Genomic DNA, 23,815 nt, shown 5'->3' with positions numbered 1-23,815 from the left:
ACCATCGATATGGTTTCCGGATTTCATCAACTAAAAATGAAAGAGTCAGATATACATAAAACGGCATTTAGTATCCCTAGCTTGGGACGTTTTGAATTCAAAGTATTACCTTTCGGACTAATAAACTCACCTAGAGTCTTCCAAAGTGCACTAACAAAAGTACTCGGAGACCTATTGGAAAAAGGGTTATGCTACCTGTATATCGATGATATAATTATCGTTGCAAATACGGTTGAAGAACATAATGAAAGATTCAAACTCATAGCAGAAAAATTAAGAATAGCAGGATTAAAAATTGAAACGAGTAAATGCAAATTTTTCCAAAAGGAAGTAGAATTCTTAGGCCACATTATAAGTGAAGAAGGTATCAAAACAGACCCAAAGAAAATAGAAGCAATAAAGAAATTTCCTATCCCGAAAACTATCAAAAATATCAGAGAATTTTTAGACCTAACAAGCTATTACAGACGCTTTATTGGACACTTCTCACAAATAGCAAAACCTATCATAGATTTACTACAAAAAGAACAACCATTTATTTGGACTGAAGAAAGACAAGAAGCTTTTGAAAAATTAAAAAACGCCCTATGCACAACTCCAGTTCTTCAATACCCAGATATGGAAAAACTATTCATCATTACAACAGATGCTTCAAACTACGCGCTGGGTTGTGTACTCTCTCAAGGAGAGATCGGTGATGACAGACCAATAGCATTCGCATCAAGAATCTTAAAATCAGCAGAAAAAAAATACCATACATACGAAAAAGAAGCACTTGGCATAGTATTCGCAATAAAAACATTTAAAAATTACATATATGGAAACAAATTTACCGTCGTTAGTGATCACAAACCATTGTTATCCTTCAAATCAGCAGACAACAATTCAAGAGTACAAAAATGGAGACTAAAACTGGCAGATTATGATTATGATATTATCTACAAACCTGGCAAAATAAATACAAATGCCGATGCACTATCACGAAATCCGATAGAAGATATAAAAATAAACGCAGTTACCAGAGCACAAAAAGCAAAACAAGAATCAAAAGAAATAATAACAAATGAACAAGAAAAACAAGAGGAACAAATCAAAATAACAAGAAAACAAGACAAAGAAAAAGAAAATAGAAATAAAAATATTACACAAGCACAAGTACATATGGAAAATGTAGAAAATACAACACGGAAACAACATAACATTCGATTTACGAAAAAACCCATCGAATCAAGAAAAGACAACATTATACATTTTATCGACAACAAACATCAATCATTAGATAACGCAACAGAAAGACTAATAAAAATCAAACAGATACAACCAGACAAAAATCTACAACCCCAGGAAATTGAAATAATACAGTCAAGAACAAAAAATATCTTCATAGCCTGTTTTGACACAAGATAGTCCGCTATGAGGATAAAGGAGAATCTCAAAGGTCTCTTCAAATTATTAAGAACATTAATAATTCGCAAGAAAATAAAAACATTCAGCATCTCAAGAGATCTACAATTAAAAAACATACACTGGAATGAAATAGAAAACATTCTAGCAACAACATTCGAAACTTCTAAAACTAAAATTATCATTTGCCTAAATTACATCGACTACGTAAAACTCACAGACCGAGACAATATATTCGACCAATATCACTCAAGCGCACTAGGAGGACATTCGGGAATCAACAAAACATGGAACAGAATAAAGAAGAAATACTATTGGGAAAATCTGAAAACTGATATAGAGAACCGTATTAAAAATTGTGAAATTTGTCAAAGAAACAAACTAAAAAGAATAAAAACTAGACAACCAATGATAATAACGGACACTCCCATGAAAACATTCGACAAAATCGCAATGGACATAGTAGGACCTCTAAACGTTACTAATAATCAGAACAAATACATTCTTTCTATACAAGATCTCCTCTCAAAATTCATAATAGTTGTTCCACTCAGTGATCAAACGGCAGAAACAATTGCAGATGCCCTAATCAAAAGATTTATATGTATTTTCAGTTCACCAAAAGTAGTCCTCACCGACAGAGGAGCAAACTTTACAAGTAAAATTTTAAAAGCCATTGCTCGTAGATTTAAATTTGCAAAAATAGAAACAACCGCATTTTCACCACAATCAAACGGCTCCCTAGAAAGAGCACCCCCTTTGTGAATATTTAAAAAATTTTTCTAGTAAAAAAATTGAATGGGACAATTTATTAGAATTAGTCCAATTTCATTACAATACAAGCTTTCACAGCGCACATAGATTTATTCCGCATGCACTGGTCTTCGCTTATCCACCACGATTACCATTTAGTGAACCGTTAAAAACTTCAGAACAATTGCCAACATTCAATAATTACCTATCAACACTTATACAAAACATGCAGGATATTGCATGCTTAGCGCGAGAAAACCTCATAACAGCAAAAGAAAAATTAAAAAAATATTATGATCGCCACATAAACCCTTGCAATTTCAAAATAGGAGATCAAGTGTGGCTCATTAAAGAACCTAAACCAGGAAAATTAGAAAAGAATCACAATCTGGGTCCTTTTGAAATATTAAACATCACAGACAAATATAATGTAACAATAATTAAGGGTGGAAAACTGAATACAGTTCATGCAAATAAATTAATATTACACAAAAGTATATAAACTGATAAACCTTTGTCTGTTTTAGGACAAACAAATCATGTATTCAAAAATAACGTTATTCATTACATTTTTTCAAATTACTTATGCATACATTGGATATCACTGCGGCACCACAAACACAAACATCACAACATTCTCTCTACTGGACGCTGATGAATGAGACTTTAACACCGAAACTATAAACTCAACAATAGCAAATATAGAACTTATCCAAGCAGCCGATGCCTCGAACCTGAACAAAACGGTGAACAGGAATACTTGTATGAATTGAGCCATGAACAATGCCATGAATTGAGCCATGAACATCCACGAAACGAGAATTTTTAAGTATGACAATTTTCATACGATTGCCGATTTAAAAATAAACGCCACAACAACCAAGGGCATAGACTTCGCTGGCGATGCAGGAAGCTACAGCGGCGTAGCCTACGCAGACAGGTTCCGATCATGGAGTAAGATACTTGTTCAAGGCACAATTAAAATCACATTAATACAAGCCTATGCGAAAATTTGTCTGAGTAATGACAAACTACATTTAAGCTCAGGAACGATATGTAAATTTTCAGACACAACTTGCGTAGACTCTGACGGGGGTTATACATTTTGGGACATTTTACCTCAGGAAGAATGTTTTATTAACACTTACGATATTTTATATAAAGGTCCAGTAACAAAATACTTTAACACACACAATGACAACATAATATACATGGTAAACACTAGCGACACGACCTTTGCTTTAACTGCCAAAGATAAAATATTGAAATGCTACAGAGAGTTCATAAGAACAGAACACCCAAAACTCTTTATCGCGGAAGAAAACAATAACTTGAACAAATAAAAATTCGATAAAGATACTGTTACTAGCAAAAGCAAGGTCAACATAGATTTATTCACATACGTAAATTCTAAATTTGTATATGTCGAAAAGCATTTGGGCAGACAGCTGAACGACCTTTACAGAAAAATCATTACAGATAGGTGTGAAGTAGAGAGGAAAACAATACAAAACTCCCTATCCCTTGCAACCCTCTCCCCTGACGAATTCGCATACATCATGAAGAAACCTGGATACATTGCCAGGATCGCAGGAGAAGCAGTTCATGTCATAAAATGCACCCCTACTGTAGTGAAGGCACAGCACCTTAACGAATGCTACAACGAATTACCAGTAATTTCAGGCAATGAAACCTGGTTTCTTACTCCAAAAACACATATCCTCAAAAGAAAAGGTACTCCAATGAACTGCAACTCCATAATACCTACATACTACATACTAAGTAAACAGCAAATGGATAAAACTAACACCCAAACCAATTGAAACAATACCACCACAAGCACTCAAACCTAACACAAACATAAAATGGAAATTTGAATCCATAGATTCATTAGCAACTAGCGGCATATACTCACCACAAGAATTGGACCAACTACAACAACAAATAATGTTCCCCATGGAAAAAGCATCTCTGTTAAATATTATAGCTAAAGAAATATCAAGAGAAGGAACAACAAAGGACATTTTTACAGAAAATACACTTACAAAATTGGCTGAAAGCACGTGAAATCACATATTCAACAAACTAATCACGTGCGGATCAATCTCGTCAGTAATCATAATGATATTAATATTACTGCAAATAATAAAATTTACGATTGACACCATCATCAGAGGATATACGCTGCACATGGTTAATGGCTGGTCTATGAACCTACTATGGGCCTTCTTCAGCTCAATAACCCACCTGCTAATGATATTAGGACGACAAAACCATGAAAGTATGACAACAAATAACAAACAAAACGTAGAAATTCAACTAGACACAATACACACAAACCTGAACGACACAGACGTCAAGATACAAATTCACCCTGATACCCACTGTCCTATTCCTCAACAAAACTTACCTCTCGAATCAACAATAATCAAATACAAACATGACGTATTTTCAACAAAAGTCTAATTGTCGTGTTGTTCAGTACCCCAAATGCTTTACGTCATAGCCACATTTTAAGCGGGGAGGGTAGCGAGATATTCGCTTTAGGAATCTAAATTAAAAACAAATTTCTTATCTAAAAAACAAAAGACAAAAAAAAAAGATTTATTACGATTCTGTTTACAAATATAATTACACTTATATACAATTACATTTATATCGATGGTCTACACTTGAACCTATAATTACATTATAAAACTCACTAAAAACCTCCACATATACTCGACGAAAACCGTTACAATACACTAACAAATCATAAAAAAATAATTCACGAAGATTCCAAGTATCTTCGTCTGGACCGTACTCCCCCAAGAAGAAGGCCGTCTGCGTCACTCGATCGCAATGCCTCAGAGTACGCACTACTTTCCATCTCTGAAACTAACAAGCAAACAAGAAACAAATTAATCAGATATATCAATACACCAATATACAAATATACATTGTAAAACACTTACATCTATTCTCACATATAAGCAGTAAAGGCAAGCCCTCCCGTCTGGCTTTCTTTACCGCACGGGAATGCTGCCAATCCGCAAACTAGACAAAGGAAAATATATAATGATAATAATAACAGCGAATAAGAAAAAAAAAATAGAAACTAAGTAACAAGAACCACAATCAATTTGTAAAATACTTACGCAGACCATCAAATGACGCTTCCTTGGAAATCCAAACATTAGAAATTACAATTCAAAATTGAACTGTACAAAGTCGAGCAACCACGCTCCTTATATACTAATTAAAGTGCACACATCGCAAAATTTCTGTATAAACCGCTAGTAGCTTTGAATTTCAGAAGTACTTTTTTTTTTCCTTTGCAAACATTGCAATATCTTAGACCCTGGGGTGTTACGTCTAACGATGCATCCTTTTTGTAACAAATGCACATTAGTAAAATTCAAAGCTGCTAACCTACTCGCACGAAACGCAAGGTGAATGACACTCCGAAATTAGTGTTACGGCTTACGACGCATCTTTTTTTGTAACAAATGCACATTCATGAAATTCAAAACTGTTAAAATACTCGCAAATCAGCAAAAAGCTGACGAAACACGAGGTAAATGACACGCCTAAATAAAGTCACCAAACGCAAAATTTATATTCAGCAAAAACAAAATGTCACACCATATCGCAATACTGACCTGAAAAAGAGCTATAAAAGATATAAAAAGGAATGAACAAACTACTCTCGGCAGTTGATCAGTAGTCCGTCAGTCAGTCAATAAGTACCTGTAAGACTCAACTCCGTACACACCGGTCCGACAATTGGTGGTTACTATACTTAATAAACTCGCGACTTTTACAAAGTAATATCGTGCAAGTAATTATTCAACAACCTACCCAAAACAATTCAACAAGCAGTTAGAGCCTGCTATATTTAAACAATTCAACAAGCAGTTAGATCCTGCTACATTTATTCAATTCAACAAGCAGTTAGAGCCTGCTAGACTCATACAATTCAACAAGCAGTTAGAGCCTGCTACATTTTATCAACAATTAAAAGCTACTATTATCAAGGTAGTACAATTATCAGACATACATTTCCACATACATTTATTATAAATGAGACATATCCAACCACTAGTCAACATATTAGAACGTCTCATTCATTAGCTATTCGTAGTTGATGCACGAGACGTAACAGTGGTACACCGCCTCATAAGTAGATCAAGAGAGGATGAGAAAGAGAGTACGTCGGTGACTGCGAGTAGATCACGGCCGGCAATCATTAAGTTCTTTCATGGGTTCCTTGACAGAACAGGTAGAGCAAGTAGCAGCGTTTAGTGGTTTGACGCAATAAGGTTTACCAGCCTATGGAGAGAGAAGCTCTTTATCGAGAGGAGCACCACGAAGAAGACGCGGACGATACATCCGTTGACACCGCAGAGACGCCTAATCATCTCGTGGACGACGGCAGCCCTACAGCAAAATCTGCATCACTCTGCAAGCCAGGGATACGAAGGTCAAGTTATCTCTCTCTCTCTTCGTTATTCTCTCTCCCAAGACTTTACCAGTTAGACTAAGTACGGCAATACTCAGTAGCCAGACCTTTACTCGCTGGCTACCGATTCTTTGTACGAGCAGCGGATCTTCTGAACGCGGATTGTCAAAGCGATTCTGTTGCCGGGCGATCCGCGACTTGTTTTTCGTCGGTAGTAGCAATAAAGTCAACGCATTTTTGGTATTATTTATTAGTAATTAATTATAAGACTTAATGTGTTATTAACTGTTTGTATTAGTAGTAAGTCGTTAGTGCGAGTTATTTTATTTGTGCGGTTCATGCTAATAATAAGTTTGTGTTCAATTTCGAAAGTTTATTCTCAAAATCATTTCTTGACCTATTCTCTTTCCTCCTTTCCTTTTTGATCGTTGAGAACGAAAACGATTTTAAAGAATAGGTGGCGTAGGTGACGCGGCAACTTTGTTATATATTATCCCATCTAAATACAATGGTTTAGTAACGGCGTTGGTATAAATAAACAATCAATGAAAAATCTTGAGAAACGGCTGAAGAGCGACCTTATAATAAGCAGGGATAGGAAGTAAACGCGCTGGTTGCATCTCACGATAGAAACAGGCCTACGATCAAACATTAAAACGAGTCATATAGAAGTAAAAAATTCGGTGATATCGTATGTTACAACTGTAAGAATCCTAGACATCTCGCGAGGTTCTATTACAACAAGGATAGAAGAAACAGAGCTGGAGATAAAAAAATAGCCAGTCATAATACCAATGGAAATAAGCAAGCAGAAGCCTTTATCACAATGATCAGTAATGAACCAAAACACGAAGGTAATTCCGCTGTGAGTCGTGTTACAACTAAGATTGTGTCCGATATCTGGATAACCGATAGCGATGTATCTGCACATATGACTTATAGAAGAGAATGGTTCTTTGACTTTACGTCGATCGATAGTATTACAGTTGTTCTCGGAAATAATGAAAAATGTACAGTTGAATATTCTGGTACTATATTTAATGTATAGTATAACAGGTTGATGCACGATCGATACTGAGTAAAATGGAGAATGTGCTGCACGTCTCAGTTCTTCGGAAGAATTTATTTTCCGATATATGTAAGTACCTTAAAGGATTTTAGTATTGATTATGAAAATCAAGCCGTAAGTATAAAATTAAAAAGTTTACGTCTATGAATATGTTCATCAGAACAATTCAAAGTTTAATTTAGAAATTCAATATAGATATTACATAGATCGAAATAAAATGTTGGATTATATTTACTTAGAATTATTTTTTATTGTATGATAGCGATAAAATATATTGAGATGGCGGCGAATAATATAGAAGGTGAAATTTGATAATTTATGAAATACGATACCTACTGATATTAATTAAAAATATGAATGAAATACTTTTTAGCTGTGAAAGATATACTATAAATGTTGTTAGAATATAATAAATGTATTTCTAAGATTTCAATACGTGACGCTTGTAACAACTCGAATTTCAAAATTTAGTTTTCCTTGATAATATATCACTATTTCTGTTGTCAATATCATGTATATGATAATTTTTCAATTATATAATAATATACGAGAAGAATAATAGTACAGGTGATTTAAGAGTTATGTATTATTTTATTCGTTTTAAGTTATTCGTGAAATAATTGTTTTATAAAAATGTAAAATTAATCATGATAATAAAATGATCCTTATTCAGTTAATTAGTTTTGCTTTTTCGATGAATACGATGCTGGTTAAGATGAGTTTGACGCATTTGTGAACGAGTTTCTTGGACTGCAGCAACAAGAGTACGTACCGCTTCTTCGTGACCTTCAAAGCTATCTGCTTTTTTCAGTTGACCGAGGCCTAGACTATCAGTTACTTCTCCCATTGAAATAGTGCGCTTATTCTTAGGTCGCGGAAACGTTTCCCAGGACCGCTGTTTTTGAACTAATGGAGTATTGTTAGGTGGTCCAATAAAAAGAACAAGTGTTTTACGTGTATCCTTCGGTGATACAGTTAATCGTTTAGAACCAACAGTTGTTGTTGTTGTATCAATAATGCTTGATCGTCGACTTCCTGAACCTGTAGTACTAAGGCTGTCACAACTAGCTCGACGTCGAGAACGCTCGTCAACTGTATCAGAACTTTTTTGTATACCATAAAATAGTTCTTCTGAATCGCTTGCAGGATAAACTTTTTGACTTTTAGATGGCCGAACAGATTTAATTTTTGTAAAAGTTAATTCTGTCTCATTAGGAATTCTATGTATTTGTGCTTGAACTTGCTTCTTAGACTCGCCTATACTTGATGTTTCAGAGATTTTCTGATATTCAGATTCTTCTCCTGAAAAGAATACGTCAGTAATTTATGATTTATGATTAAATTATATTGATTGAACTTATAAAACTGACCTTGCTGCTGATGTTGCTCGAAAGCAAATTCAGTTGATGTCATGTCAACGTTGCCACCTTTGAGTGACCGATAAAGAGATCGAACTTTATTAGTTGAGTTACATCCTTGGACATTTTTTAACTTTAATTGGTTTTCAGGTGATTTGCGAGAGCATCGGTTTTGATTACGCTCGTAGCTCTCATCATAACCAAATGACTTTTTTCTGTCTTCTTTCATTTTAGCTTTCTCAATTAATTGACTTAGTACGCCTTTTTTCGATTCACTTTTTGTTCCATACACAAGTATATTGCCACTAGAATCGAGAACTGTTTGCACGCCTCCACACGAAGATGTCCCACACTCGTCTGTCATGTCCTTCGTTTCTGGTAAAAAAAGACGAAAGAATCATAAAGCAAATACCTTTTAAAATATTAATAAATAATATTATGTTGAAAAACACCAAATAAAGATTTAATTTAGCAAAAATGTTGATACGTATATTTTAATTGTGTACATTTTATCGAATATAAAAATACGAGTACAGAAATATGTTTCATAAACAGTATTTGTCTTTTCAATAGGAAAATTTTGCAATAGTCAACTTTTTGAAAACATTTCAAACAATACATAAAAGTTTCAAACAATATGTACAATTTATAATCTACTTTTGTTTAACAAAATTTTTTGCAAGTTTTATTAAGTTTGAATACTTTGAGTAACAGTAATAAAACTTGTAGAGTAGAAAGATTTGTATAATTTTCGGTATATATAAATATGAATTTGCATGGATCTTGTAAAATTCACTACCAATACATAAAAGTTTACAGTATTGTACAGGTACATGTATTGTCCTAGTTTTGTATAAATTTTACTTGAATTTATTTTATTATGTTATTTGAATTTGCACGAAATTGGATAAATTTTGTACTCAATAATCTACTTTTTCCTAAGATTAAATAAGTAAATAATACGCGCTGTAACGGGGTGATTACTCCGTTTTTATTCCGATAATTCGTTTGACGTGCAATCGTATCGGAATGCGCGCTGTGGTATCAAAATATTCAAATTCATTAATCGGAGAGCAGGAGGGGACGAGAGTCAGTCAACCAACTTACTACTAGCTAGAAATGATAACAGTAAGATTATCGTTTGAATCACATTTACGAAGTGCGCGCGCGACAATAACATGCATCGCCGGATCGTCCGCAGCTCTTTGTTTGCAAAGTTAACTTACATGCACGCTATCGATTCTTACAGAGTACGAATGATTAGCAATTGGTCAAGCGCAGTCATATGTGAAAAGTCGCGATATTAAGCTGGCCAGATTACCTTGGTGTCGGTCGCACTATTAGAGGGGGGAAGAAACAAGTTCGTCTATCCGCTTCCGGGATATCAGTCTTTTTGAAGGAGGCGATTCGCACCCTCGGTTTCGCCCTCGATGGCGAAACTTTGCACCCATACACTCACGCACACTCGTAACAGTGACAACAAAAATATATGTTTCGGTGATTCAACTGGATCCCTTCAGCACTCTCGGAAAACTCAGAAAAACTTGGATGACTGTAGTAGGCAGCTGTATGCTTGGATTACTAATCCTCCACTGGTTCTTTCATATTCGCGCGCGTTCCGTTCCGTCTCATACCGAGTTCCCTTTGTCTATTTTGCCTAACCAGTAGGTGCTGCACTTGCAGGTAGCCGCATGATTGAGACGGTAGCGCACAGCCCCCTTCTAGTCTAGACCTTGGGGAGTTCTTGACGATAGAATTGTTAGCGCTATTCCCGTCGAGATCAGGAGAATAAAGGTCAATAAAAAGATCATGTTCTATGTGGTGTCATTCTTTATTCTTTTAGTGTAATCCGAGATCGGCCCTGCCCAGGCGGCAGGGACCTTTCACCAGGATGATTACCGGTGTCTGGAGATCTCTTCTCGACCCTCCGCATCCAATTCGGGGCGTCCGCGCGCCTCCCAGGCTGGAGCCTCTCATTGACCAGATCAGGATGCTGCCGGATACGAGAGCAACGATCCGTGCGGGTCACCTCTGTGTAATGGCAAACATTACAGCCCTCTCACTGGGCACGGGACAAGTTACCCTGAGGGATTCCTCGTTCCCTGAGAGTCAGCGGCAACCCATCACGTCTGTTCGAAGCGGACCACAACGGTTTTTCAACCGTGGGTCCCTCGCCCGTGGACCCCACCACAAGGTTAATGTGGATGTGGGTCTGGTTGCTTGACCCCCGCTGCTGCTGTTGACGTTTAAAACCAGGTTTACCCTGCACGTCCGCTGGTCCTGGTGTACACCAGTTGTTGATCCGATCTCTGGAGCCGTTGATCTAACGTCGGTAGTTGGAGGCTGGACGGTGGTAGCAGGTGTGCCACCAACCGGGCCCTCGAGGGACTGGCGGTGACGGCGTTGCACCTCTTTCAGAGCGTGCGCGAATTGGAGCCGGCGGGACACCACCTTGCTCCAGTGTTCCAGGTCACTGGAGCGGTGTCCCGCAGCCGTATTTGCCTTTGCGGCCTTTGCTTCCATCGGCGCGAGGGTGGTATGCTAACTCCAGGTATAGAGTTGACTGTGGATCAGGTACCACCCGTTCTACCTTTCTTTGGTGCAAGTTATTTTGTGCCGCCGTGGCTAGCGCGTTCAGGACTCGTATGGAGCTCACTTCGGACCTACGTACTTGGCTTTGAATATCCGGGAGGAGGTTAGCGTGCAACAGGTCTAGCTGGCATTCAGGCGTCATCTGTGGGTTCAGTCGTTTGATCAGGCCTATCATGTTGGCGATGTATATGTTGACGGGTTCATCTGGGCCCTGATATCGGCTTTGGACTTCCCTCATCAGACGCTGTTGTTGTTGCACGCTGGTTCCAAACCATTCCCGTGCGTCCATTTCAAATTCGGCGTAGAAGAGCCATTCTTCCTTCATCGCCTCGTACCAAGTAAGGGCGGGACCGACGAGTAGCTTTGATACTGTTAAGAGAATTTCGTCCTCTGTGAGGCCGGCACTATTCCTCAAATTGTCTAGCCTCGACAGGAAGGTGTCCACACTCGCGTTACCCTCTTCGGAAAACTTGAGTTTCCATCCGATCAACATCCCTTGTAGTCGACCAAGGATTTGTCGTCTGTTGAGGTGACCACGTGCTCGGCGTGTGATTATCTAATTCAGCATTAACCCCATTAAGTTGATGCTGTCCACCCTCTTCGAAGGGAGCGTCCAGCGGGGGGTCCTGCCGGTGGCCCCCATGGGCCTCTGTCCGGGTCCAGCTGGAATACTTTGAGGTAATCGCGTGTCATAATGGTAGGTGAAGGTATCCTGAAACGCTACGCTTCTACGCGTGTTTTCTTGTTGCCTTAATTCACTAGAATGGTTAGCGTCATCTTGCTGTGCATTCCTGTTTTCGACATTTTCCAATACACTCATTCTGGCGGATAAGTCATCCAGTTGGCTCTTGACATTGCTGCAATTATTATACATTTTATATTTTATCAACACCTTTGTTAGACTTGATACGTTTAATCTTAACGAGTCTAGCAGCTCGAGCTTCTTCTCATTCTCTGTGGACTGGAAAATGAGGTCTTGTATCATTACAGCGAATGCAGGCGGGAGTCGAAACTGGCTACCATCCTTAGCCGTTATGGTAATATTTTTATTACTGTTACTATTTCATCCGTTGTCCAGTACATCTGTGACATTTATCGCTGTTTCTTGTATCCGCGATATAACTTCTGTACTTTGCATCAACTGGGCTAACGGGTGCTCTCTTTCCTCTTCGGATGCTGTATGTTCCGCCCAGATGGGTGTGATCAGCTCTGAGCATAGGGCTGCCCTTCCTGCTGGATTACTGTGTTGGTTACCAACTTCAACGAAATCTCCTGCAGAATAGTCGCCTAGCAACCAGTTTTGTAATCGCCCCGCTCGCGAGAGCTTATTTCCGTTTTTCTTGAGTTCCAATTGCTCGAGATATTCGTTTATTTCTTCGTCTTGGAGCGTCAGTACCCAGTCTTCTTTCTGAGTGCAGTCCATTGTTATTTATTTATTATGTCGCGATTAGTTTTCTTTATCAATTACACGCTTTCTTGAAGGACAATGCGAGTGCGAGTGCTATATTCGATGTTTCATAAACAAAAAAATTAGATAGCCGAAAAACTCTTTGCTCGCTATTGTGCAATATAATAATCCTGCCTATCAGGCGCACTAACTGTTTGTTAGCGCGGCTGTGTTGGTTAGTATCTAAATTAATATAGCGAGCGTATCTATGCGCAATCACCAATAATCACAATTAACAATACTCGATAAATATAAGGTCTGTCCGGAAAGTATCGGGCCTACCTTTATATTTTCGTGCTAGCGTTATTTTTTATCATCTGGTGGGTGGCATCCTTTAAAGTAATCCCCACTTGATTGAATAACACGGTTCTATCGATGTTTCCACTTTTCAAAACAGTCCTGGAACTCACTTTTAGGGATAGCCTTAAGTACACTCGTCGCATTGTTTTCAACCGTTGTTTTGTCATCGAATCGGTGTCCTTTGAGTGGTTTTTTTAGTTTTAGAAACAGCCAAAAGTCATAAGGGGCTATGTCGAGACTGTATGGAGGTTGTCGAAGCAATGTGATATTGTGTTTGCTCAAAAAATGCTGCACAAGATTGGATGAATGCGCTGGCGCATTAACGTGATAGAGAAGCCAGTCATCACTTTCCCAAAAGTGCGGCCGTTTTCTTCTTACTGCATCACGCAAACGTTTTAAAATTTGAAAATAGTATACTTTATTGATTGTCTGACCTGTTGGTGCATATTCATGATGTACAACATCTTCACAATCGAAAAAAACAATCAACATTGACTTAACATTGCTCCGACTTTGACGTGCTTTTTTTGGCCTTGGCGATTCAGAATGCTTCCACTGTGAAGATTGTTGTTTTGTTTCAGGATCATAACCATAAACCCATGACTCATCACCTGTAATAACTTTTCTAAGCACATTATCATCATTATTGACCATTTCCAGATTGTCCAGAGCGATTTCTAAGCGAATGTTCTTCTGCTCTGCTCTGAGCAATTTTGGGATGAATTTCGCACACACGCGTTTCATTCCTAAATTCTCGGTTAAAATTTCTGAAATGGTAGTTTTTGGTATTCCAAGGTCTTCTTCTAGTTCTCGCAGAGTCATACGACGATCTTGTTCGATTGCAAGTCGCACCCGCTCAATATTATCTGCAGTTTTTGTCGTCGAAGGTCGGCCCGAACGAGAATCACTATCGACAGAAGTGCGACCATCCTTGAACCGTTTATACCACTCTTTTATTCGTGTTTTGCTCATACACTCGTTTCCGAAGGCCTTTTACATTATTTCAATAGTTTCCGAACTCGTTTTTCCGAGTTGAAAGCAAAATTTGATGCAAATTCGTTGATCTTGTTTTTCAGTCATTTTTGACAATATCAAAATCCGACGAACGCGAAAAAGGCACTGTAAACAAAGACACGCTGCGCAAGAACTATACGTCCCGCAGGTGTCAGATGGTATTCAATAGATTCGTGAGGCTTTCCTGTTGACGTTTCTGTCCGGTAGAGGTCGCTCGAACACTATGGCACGAAGATATAAACGTAGGCCCGATACTTTCCGGACAGACCTCGTATATTTATCGACACATTTCAACAGTTACAGATCAGTAATTCTACGTCACAACAAGTGCGCTCTCGCTCTACCGCAGCCGCAAGTTCCTGCGGAAAATCGCGTGGAACCCGGCTGGCCCGACGGTTACGAGCTATTCTCCGCGTTTCTCCATAGGCCCTCGAGCGAAATAATCGCTGAGCCTCCCTATCCATGCAGGTTATCGGCGACGCGATCTTACGCAAGAGAGAGGAAACTTGACCAACCTTAAGGGACAGCTGCTCGGTGTCCCCGGGTTGTAGAGATTCTGATGGCTCATTCGCTTTTTCTCGCACACAAGTCCAGTGACAAACGGTTGCACCAAGTTGCACACGCATCGCAGAAACAAACTTTACTTGCTTTCACAAAGGCCAAAATCAATCAATCGCTAAGACGGCGCGGACAAAGCGTGCCGCACTCAATCGCTGTCGTAATCCTGCCGGGCACCGAGCGTCTCCCCACCAAAAACCCTTGAGTAGTAGGCAATCGGCGGCAACTCACGCGTGCCAACCCTGCCGGCTTCCAAACCGTATTTCTTGTTCTCTCTCTCGCTTTCTCTGCCACCGGGAAGGGAGAGACGTTGACGGAGCCAACGGCGCGAGCCGTGGCTCTCGTCACAGATTGATCAGGTACGTTGCTTTGAATGTGGCATAGAAATATGTCATTGGGAAGAATATGACGATGGGGTGTTCTATGTTTTTTTATTCGTAATTAGGCTTGTGGTAATGTACCAATCGGATCGAATAATGTATCCATACTGCCACAAAGAGGTAGAGATGATTGTGGAATATATGAGTTCGAGTATCGATTTGGGGCGTCAGGACAATCAGTGCTCGTAACGAGCAGCATAGCTACAGAGAACTTGAATGAAAACAGCCCAGCTGCAGCTAGCGAAAGTATAGCAACAGCCAAGCCAACCGTAGCATCATTAACCGTAAATGAAATCACGAAGATGCTTGCTGATTTAAATTTATTAGAAAATATGACGAATGCATCAGTTAGCATAGCAACTGTTTGCCAACAACTTATATGTAATTTCGAAAAGATTATTACTAAACACAATAAAGATATAAAAGAAGTCATCAAAAAATCAGAACAAGATACAGCTGATATCTTTCAACAGCTTGAATTTAATGTATGCAAAACATGTTTGGATGAGAGAATTCGTGAAGTCTTTTTACCATGCGCGCATGTTGATTTGTGCGGTGCATGTAAAACTCAATCACTGTTCTATATGTCGTCAAGTAATTACGAGACGTGTTCATGCTCATTTTGTATAAATTTTCCTTAATAAAACATTTTTTATTTTAATTGTTCGAATGTATTTTTTTACTATCAATTACTCAATTAATTTTCTCAAAAGGATTAAATATTTCAAATTGTTTATACTAACATATTCATCTCATGATTAAAATCATGTCGGAAAGACTTTTTTTAATAAATCAGTATTCATTTTGTTTTTATTTTAAGTTATATAAACTCTGATACATATAATAATAGTGTAATTGTAAATGACAACTAATTGTATATTTGACGAGTAAGCATCCATTTGGTGATAGCAAGTGCCTTTTTGTAGGCACACGATAGATTTGAGTGACACTTGGTATGGTTACTGCATAAAGAAAAAGTTTGATTTGATAGTTTCTTGAGTGAAAGACAATCTCAATCTTCAACATTGATCACAGTGTTCTTTAAAAAATAAAATATTAGTATCATATATATACATATATGATACTAATATATCATATATATATGATACTAATATTTATCATATATATATACTAGGGTCATATATATACATACTGTTTCAGACCACCCGTACACCCCTTTTAAAATCTGAAATACGTGTTTGTGTGAAAAATGGTTCAAATGAAAGTTGTTAGACTCTGAGAGGCACATATTGTGGTGACCTTGAGTTTTACCTTGAAGGTCAGTTTCAAGATCATTTCAAGGTCAACTTTGTTTTCTTAAATAAGAACCCCTATTTTTGACACCGGATTATGAAAGAGTGGAAAATTCTACGTTCAGATGACCTATTACATGTGGGGCCCGGAAGACCCCCCATGGTCACCCCCAAGGTCATGCAAACTTCAATCTTTTTTTTTAATTTTTCCATTTAAATGACCTGGCAGCGATAAGATTTAGCGAAAAATGTTACAGAGAAAAGTTACCAGACTGTGAGAAGGGCATCTTCTGGTGACCTTGGCTTCGACCTCCAAAGTTATATCAAGGTCATTTCAATGTCAACTTTGCTTTTTTTAATAGAAACCCCTATTTTTTACATCAGATTTAGAAAGAGCGGGAAATACTATCTTGAGATGGCCTATCTCACATGGGAGCCGGGAGACCTCCAAGGTTACTCCCTAAGATTCAGTTTTATTTTTTTTCTTATTTTTTCCGTCTAAATGGCTTGAAAATTATTACCTTCACGGTAATATTTCTCAAGGTATTTTAAATTTTTTGAACAAAACCCCTTATTATTGACCACACGTTCAAAAGAAATTGAACATTTCCTCATATTTTCCAAGGAATAACCTACTCTTCAATGATTTATTTAAAGCATCAGATGTTATTGCATCAGCTAACGTGTTTCCTCATGATTCTTTAACTCGTCGATCAATTGATTCAAGGATCAGCAAGTCGACAATTTTTTGCATTTTGAAGGAGAACCAATTTCACCCATACAGATTGAGTCTCCATCAAGATCTTCTTCCAAACGATATCCAAACGTAGACTTGATTTCTGTAACTGGATCGGACAGCGACCACATGACTTTCACAGACGCTCAAAAACATCTCCATTCTGTAGGAGGCAAGCATTTACTCTTGTAGAAAAATGATCAACTGCTCGAAGAACATCATCGCGATCTAAAGATTGAAAAGCTTCAGTGATCCTGTTAATCATATGATTTCTCGTAGTGGGTCTTTCGCGGTATACTAAATCTTTTATCCGGTCTCACAAGTAATAGTTCATGATAGTAAGATCAGGTGAACGGGGTGGATACTAGATGGCATCATCAATACCAATCCATCTATCCGGAAACATATCATTTAGTAATCGTCGAACAGTCATCAAAGTGTGTGCTGGGCATCCATCTTGTTGGAACCACATGTCAAGACGTTGTTGCAGTGGAATATCTTCTAAATATTCAAGAAGAATCCTCCGAATCAATTGTCCGTACCGCGATCCATTCAAATTCTGTTCAAAAAATACAGGACCCACAATATATTTATGGTAGATGCCGCCCCAAACATTCATTTTCTAAACATGTTGATGATCAATTTGTCTCAACCAGTGAGGATTAGTTTGTGACCAATATCGAAAATTCCAGATATTTACCTCTGCATCACCTTGCGACGGGGGACAGGGAGAGGAAAAATAAATGGTAGATAATTTCTCCGGTCTCGACTGCCGCCAGCGGCGTAGTTAGTCGATGATGTGTATGCAGCTTTATTTTTTTATTTAAGTTGGGCGCCAGCTACCGTGCTCTCGCGTTAGGAGAGCGGGTAGCGCTGCAACATCGGCTGTCGGGTCCTGGGCCCTGCTGGTCGCTGTGATTGTCGGGTGGTTTCCCCGTTGCCTCCTTCCTCGCTGAGGTCGTCGTCGTATGCCGATTTCGCGCGGCTATCACCTATTGAAGAGGAGAATGGGAGCGCGAAATCCTATTCACGGGTTCGTTCGAGACCTAGAGTACCGAATCGAAAGGGAGAAGGGACAACGGGTGATTTTACAGGCCACCCACGGCTGCAGCTCGTTCGGCTAGTCAGGTGTGATCCGGGGCACGGTGACTCTTGGCTCAGAAGCGGGTATATCGAGGGGGGGCGTCACAGGGGCGCCCCGATTAACGGATCTGTAGTCTGGAAAGAGGTTCCCTTCGGTCCTTCGTCGACTGGTAGCGTGGTTCCCGCGACAAAGGCTATCTAATGGAATGGCGATTAACTCGCTCGCGTACGCGCTTGCTAATCTCGAACCGATCGCGGTGACTACGGGGGATGAGGTGATCAAAAGGGCAAAGTCAATAAGTAGACCGTGGTTAATAAGGACTCGTCTTTATTAAATCAGTTATTCCACTAGTCAGCCCAGTAGTCAACCCCTCGCGATGGTCAGCCTGATCTAGGTTAACAAGGACGCGAGTGGCGTACCTCGACGCGACGTCGACCTGGGCGGGCGATCGTTGATACGAACGGTCTCGATGGATCACGAGTGCGTAGTTATGCCGTATGCAAGGCACTTATTTCACGTACCGGCTCAGAAATTTGCCCGAATAAACACACACACGCGGAATCGGTCGGTCGCGCGAAGGTCGGGCTACTCTATCAGTAATGCTAACATCTCGGAACGATAATCCTACAAGGAAAACAAGCTAGTAATGCGCACACAATGCTCGTCGGTCGAGCGAAGGTCACACGGCACTCGACAATCTTATTTAACAAGAACGTCACACAAAGGGAATCACAACGAACGTCACAACGACACTGATGCGCGTACGGGGAGTTCGTGCCCGCGCGAAAGCCAGAAACTCGTCAAGTCTAATAACTTAGTTGGGGAAATTTGCGTAAGAGAAAATCGGCGGTCAACCTACGTACGCGCGAAGAATTTACGAATGCGTGCGCGCGCGTGAAGAATTGGTCGTTCAAACGGTGCTCAACGTAACGGAAAGAAAGGCGTCCGAGAGGTCCATGGCAAAAGTGCACGTTCAATAAAATCGTATCGGACGCGCGAAGGTCATGCGGCACTCCCGAGAACGCGGACGGGCAATTACGCGATCTATTTAAGAGAAAAGCGTACTCACTCGGGCGCTTCCTTGGGACGGTCGCCATTGCGAGCTGCTGAGGCTGTTGTTCGTGGCCGGCGGGCCTGTTGCTGCGCTGCTGTTGCTGCTCCTACTGCTCTGCTTCTGCTGCCTTGGTTCTGCTGCTCTGCTTCTGCTGCTCTGCTTCTGCTGCTCTGCTTCTGCTGCTCACTTTATGGCACTCGCACGGAAATCGCTCGTCTGGTCGGCACCAGGGCTGGACGGGTACTGGCGTGCCGTTTTTCGGCGACGCGCTGCTTCTCTTAACTTACCTCCTCTTAGTCATTAGTTGATTGGTTGGCTTGTTGCGAAGCCGGGTGTCAGCGCCGTCTATACCGGTATTTCAAGCCCGCGTAATTTGTTTATTGGTCGTGCGTTGGCGCCTAATTTGCCTACTGGCTACAGAAATAGCGTCGGTTTCATCCTATTAGTCTAGGTACCCCTAAGCCGATAACGATTGGTTGGTCAGTTAGCGTCGCTTGTCTATCCTTGTCTATCCGTTGCTCGTTGGTCTTGCCGATTCCCCTTACCGATCGGTCTCGTATCGGCGGTCTCGCTTACTCTCACGCGCTCGGTTGCCCCTACTTTAGTCTAGCTAAGTCTGCCTCAGTTAACGGGGGCTTGCGATCAGCTGATCACAGCTGGAAACTTTAAAGGCTTCCAGCTTCCCGAGGGAGTGTCGGACAGGGTCGTGAGTGCGCGAGGGGTTGTACGCGGGCCTAAGGGTCGTGCGCATCGGTCAGGGCCTCTACTGGAGGCCATAGATCGCGAGATCCGGACGTGCGTGGGCGGGTGCATACGGCCGTAACTGTTCCGTCGCATTTTCTAGCCGGAGCGGGGCTAGCACAGGTAGTGTGTTTTTCGCGTGATGACGCATTATCACAACTTTTGAATGTACCTTCATCGGAGAACAAAACACGTCTGTGAAAGTCATGTGGTCGCTGTCCGATCCAGTTACAGAAATCAAGTCTACGTTTGGATATCGTTTGGAAGAAGATCTTGATGGAGGCTCAATCTGTATGGGTGAAATTGGTTCTCCTTCAAAATGCAAAAAATTGTCGACTTGCTGATCCTTGAATCAATTGATCGACGAGTTAAAGAATCATGAGGAAACACGTTAGCTGATGCAATAACATCTGATGCTTTAAATAAATCATTGAAGAGTAGGTTATTCCTTGGAAAATATGAGGAAATGTTCAATTTCTTTTGAACGTGTGGTCAAAAATAAGGGGTTTTGTTCAAGGAATTTAAAATGCCTTGAGAAATATAACCGTGAAGGTAATAATTTTCAAGCCATTTAGATGGAAAAAATAAGAAAAAAAATAAAACTGAATCTTAGGGAGTAACTTTGAAGGTCTCCCGGACCCCATGTGTGATAGGCCACCTCAAGATAGTATTTCCCGCTCTTACCGAATCCGATGTAAAAAATAGTAAAAAAAGCAAAGTTGACATTGAAATGACCTTGATATAACTTTGGAGGTCGAAGCCAAGGTCACCAGAAGATGCCTTTCTCACAGTCTGGTAATTTTCCCCTGTAACATTTTTCGCTAAATCTTACCGCTGCCAGGTCATTTAAATGAAATAATTAAAAAAAAAAGATTGAAGTTTGCATGACCTTGAGGGTGACCATGGAGGGTCTTCCGGACCCCACATGTAATAGGTCATCCGAACGTAGAATTTTCCACTCTTTCAAAATCCGGTATCAAAAATAGGGGTTCCTATTTAAGAAAACAAAGTTGACCTTGAAATTGACCTTTAAGGTCAAACTCAAGGTCACCACAATATGTGCCTCTCAGAGTCTAGCAACTTTCATTTGAACCATTTTTCACACAAACACGTATTTCAGATTTTAAAAGGGGTGTACGGGTGGTCTGAAACACCTGGTATATAGCGTGAAATGTAGTGAAATATTATTCACACGTCGTTACAAGTCCACATCATAACTCAGTATTTTAAGGACTCTGCTTCAATACTTTTGCGCGCATATCGTTTTACAAAGGCTGGTGATGCTACCGTTGAAGATATCGAAAGGTGGTTTACATTGGGTTCGTTGGCTTTGCAGAAAGCTGAGAAACTTTCTCAACTTACTCAAACGTCAAACTTAACAGTAGCTAACAGACAGAGATTGCAGGCAGCTATGTGTACTATTAGAAGTGTTTTGAATCTATTCAATGTTTATAAAATTAAACTTGTAGCGCAGCCCATTACTACATAACTTAATGCTGTAATATTGTGAGAAGAAGCTGGGGCCTCGCAATCATCATCATCATCATCGGTACATTAACCTTCGAGTGTCGTTGTTACTGGTGTGGAAACATTCAATGCTCCACGTACAACGATAAATGTAGCCGAAGATGCAACAGTTCGTTGGAGTGACATTAACAGTGATTTCAGAGAATCAAGACTGACGTTATTACCAATCTGAAGCATTTAGATTTGGCTATGTTTTTGAGACATGCCAAACGACTGTTTCATGCTCAAATCGATAAAGCTTTGAAGCGACATAATTCTATAAAAGTGAATGCTGTATTAGATGCTGAGTATGCAGTTACGAAGAATGACGAGGAAATACTATGTAAAGCATTTCAATACTAAGATGATGCCGATGTATATAACTACGAATATAAATAAATGGTTGAGGCTTGCAATAGCTCGATCGTTAGGGTGACGGACTCGCACCCGGTAGGCCTGGATTCGATTCTCAGTCCCTGCTGATTGATACAAGCACCACTGAAAAAAGTTTTTCATATGCTTTGTTATCAAACACATTGCAAACCTCCGTCGCTGATTAGCACTGATGGAGCATAAATAGAGCGACGTTAAATAAAATAAAATAAAATAAGCGAATGGTATATTGAGAATGTACTCGAGCCTATCAGCACTAATATGGAAGAATTCCAAGAGCAAGCTTCAGGATGGTCTCTTCGCGTTATACTAAATTTTACTGTCAATATCAGTAAATACAATCCTATGAGGGATGGTTCTTACATTAAATTGTCATAACCTATCAGAAAAAGGAGGGCCTGTCTAAATGAGCAACACTATTATGATAATGAGTGTTTCAAATGGGCTATCCTCTCAGCATTACATCCGGTAGTAATTAATCCAAATCGTGTCAGCGCATATACTATTCATCAGCATAAGTATAATTTCAGGAATCTTACATTTCCCATGGATCCGAGGCAAGTCGTTAAATTTGAAAAATAAAATGATGTTTCAATAAATGTGTATTTTCTAAATTTGAAAAATGGTATCTACGAAGTTTTACCTCGGCATTTGACTGCTGGGAAGAAGGAAAAGCACGTAAACCTTCTTCTAGTGGAGAATTATTACGTTGATGTAAATGCTGAAGAGAATGAAAATCAAATAAAACGTCCTTATATGCCTTATAAAGTACACTATGTATGGATAAAGGACTTGTCTCAACTGATGTATCGACAATTGTCATCTAGGAGATGTAAGTCATATATTTGTGATCGTTGTCTGCACTATTTCCAAACTGAAGAAAAATAGAAAATACACGATATTGATTGTAAAAATGTGAATATGTGTAAAATTGTACTTCCTAATGAGAAAGACAAATTTTTATAATTTCACAATTTGAAAAATGTATGTCCTGTGCCGTACATTGTGTATGCTGATTTCGAGAGTCTCTTGAAGCCGGTATCTAATGATGAACGCGTCTATCAGCATCACAAACCGTATAGTGTTGGTTATTTTGTAATGTGTAACTATGATAACTGTAATTCACATTACCGAAGCTACAGACAGAAAACTATCGATGACATTAGTCCAGCCAAGTGATTCGTACATAATTTCTATGACTTAGCTATGTACCTGCAAAATTTATATAAAAATTCACAGCCTATGAGAAATTGAACATTTTATGAGACATTCAACTTTCTTCATGCTACAGAATGCCACATTGTAACGAACCTTTCGACACTGACAAGAATGATACAAAAGTTCGTGATCATTGTTACTTTACGGGAAAGTATTGAGACCTGCTCATAGCACATGTAACATTGCTTATCAAGAATCAAGAACTATACCTATATTTTTTCATAATCTCAGTGGATAAGATGTACACCTATTCATTAAAGAAATTGCAAATGAGTTTCCTGGTCGAGTGAGCCTTATTTCTCAAACGAAGGAAAAATATATATCTTTTACCAAATATGTGGAAGGTAGTGACATTAATCTACGATTCGTTGATTTATTCTGGTTTATGACTTCGTCTCTCGAAAAACTATCATCGTTTGGAAAAACATGATATTCTAGAGAGCCATTTCCAATAAGAAGATAGATGCACCATGCAGCAGATCGCTTTATTGAAGAGAAAAGGTGTTTTTCCCTA

General features: G+C 39.4%; 1 protein-coding gene across 3 annotated transcripts in view; it reads right to left on the bottom strand.

The window, feature by feature from the left end:
• Positions 1-8,266: 8,266 nt before the first annotated feature.
• The window catches only part of LOC131675478 (RING finger protein 207-like), a 563,120-nt gene continuing 547,571 nt past the window's right edge, over positions 8,267-23,815 (bottom strand). For all 3 annotated transcript variants that reach the window (XM_058954473.1, XM_058954472.1, XM_058954474.1), the window contains exons 8-9: positions 9,038-9,400; positions 8,267-8,969 (exon numbers count right to left, since the gene is read on the bottom strand). In XM_058954473.1, the coding sequence (XP_058810456.1) occupies positions 8,341-8,969; positions 9,038-9,400 (992 nt within the window). In that variant the 3' untranslated portion in view covers positions 8,267-8,340. The remainder of the gene's footprint in view (positions 8,970-9,037; positions 9,401-23,815) is intronic.

The sequence above is a fragment of the Phymastichus coffea genome, unplaced genomic scaffold, assembly GCF_024137745.1.
Source record: "Phymastichus coffea isolate CEN01 unplaced genomic scaffold, Cenicafe_Pcof_1.1 PCOF00023, whole genome shotgun sequence".
NCBI classification, from domain to species: Eukaryota; Metazoa; Arthropoda; class Insecta; order Hymenoptera; family Eulophidae; genus Phymastichus; species Phymastichus coffea.
This window is presented reverse-complemented; position numbering and strand designations above follow the sequence as displayed.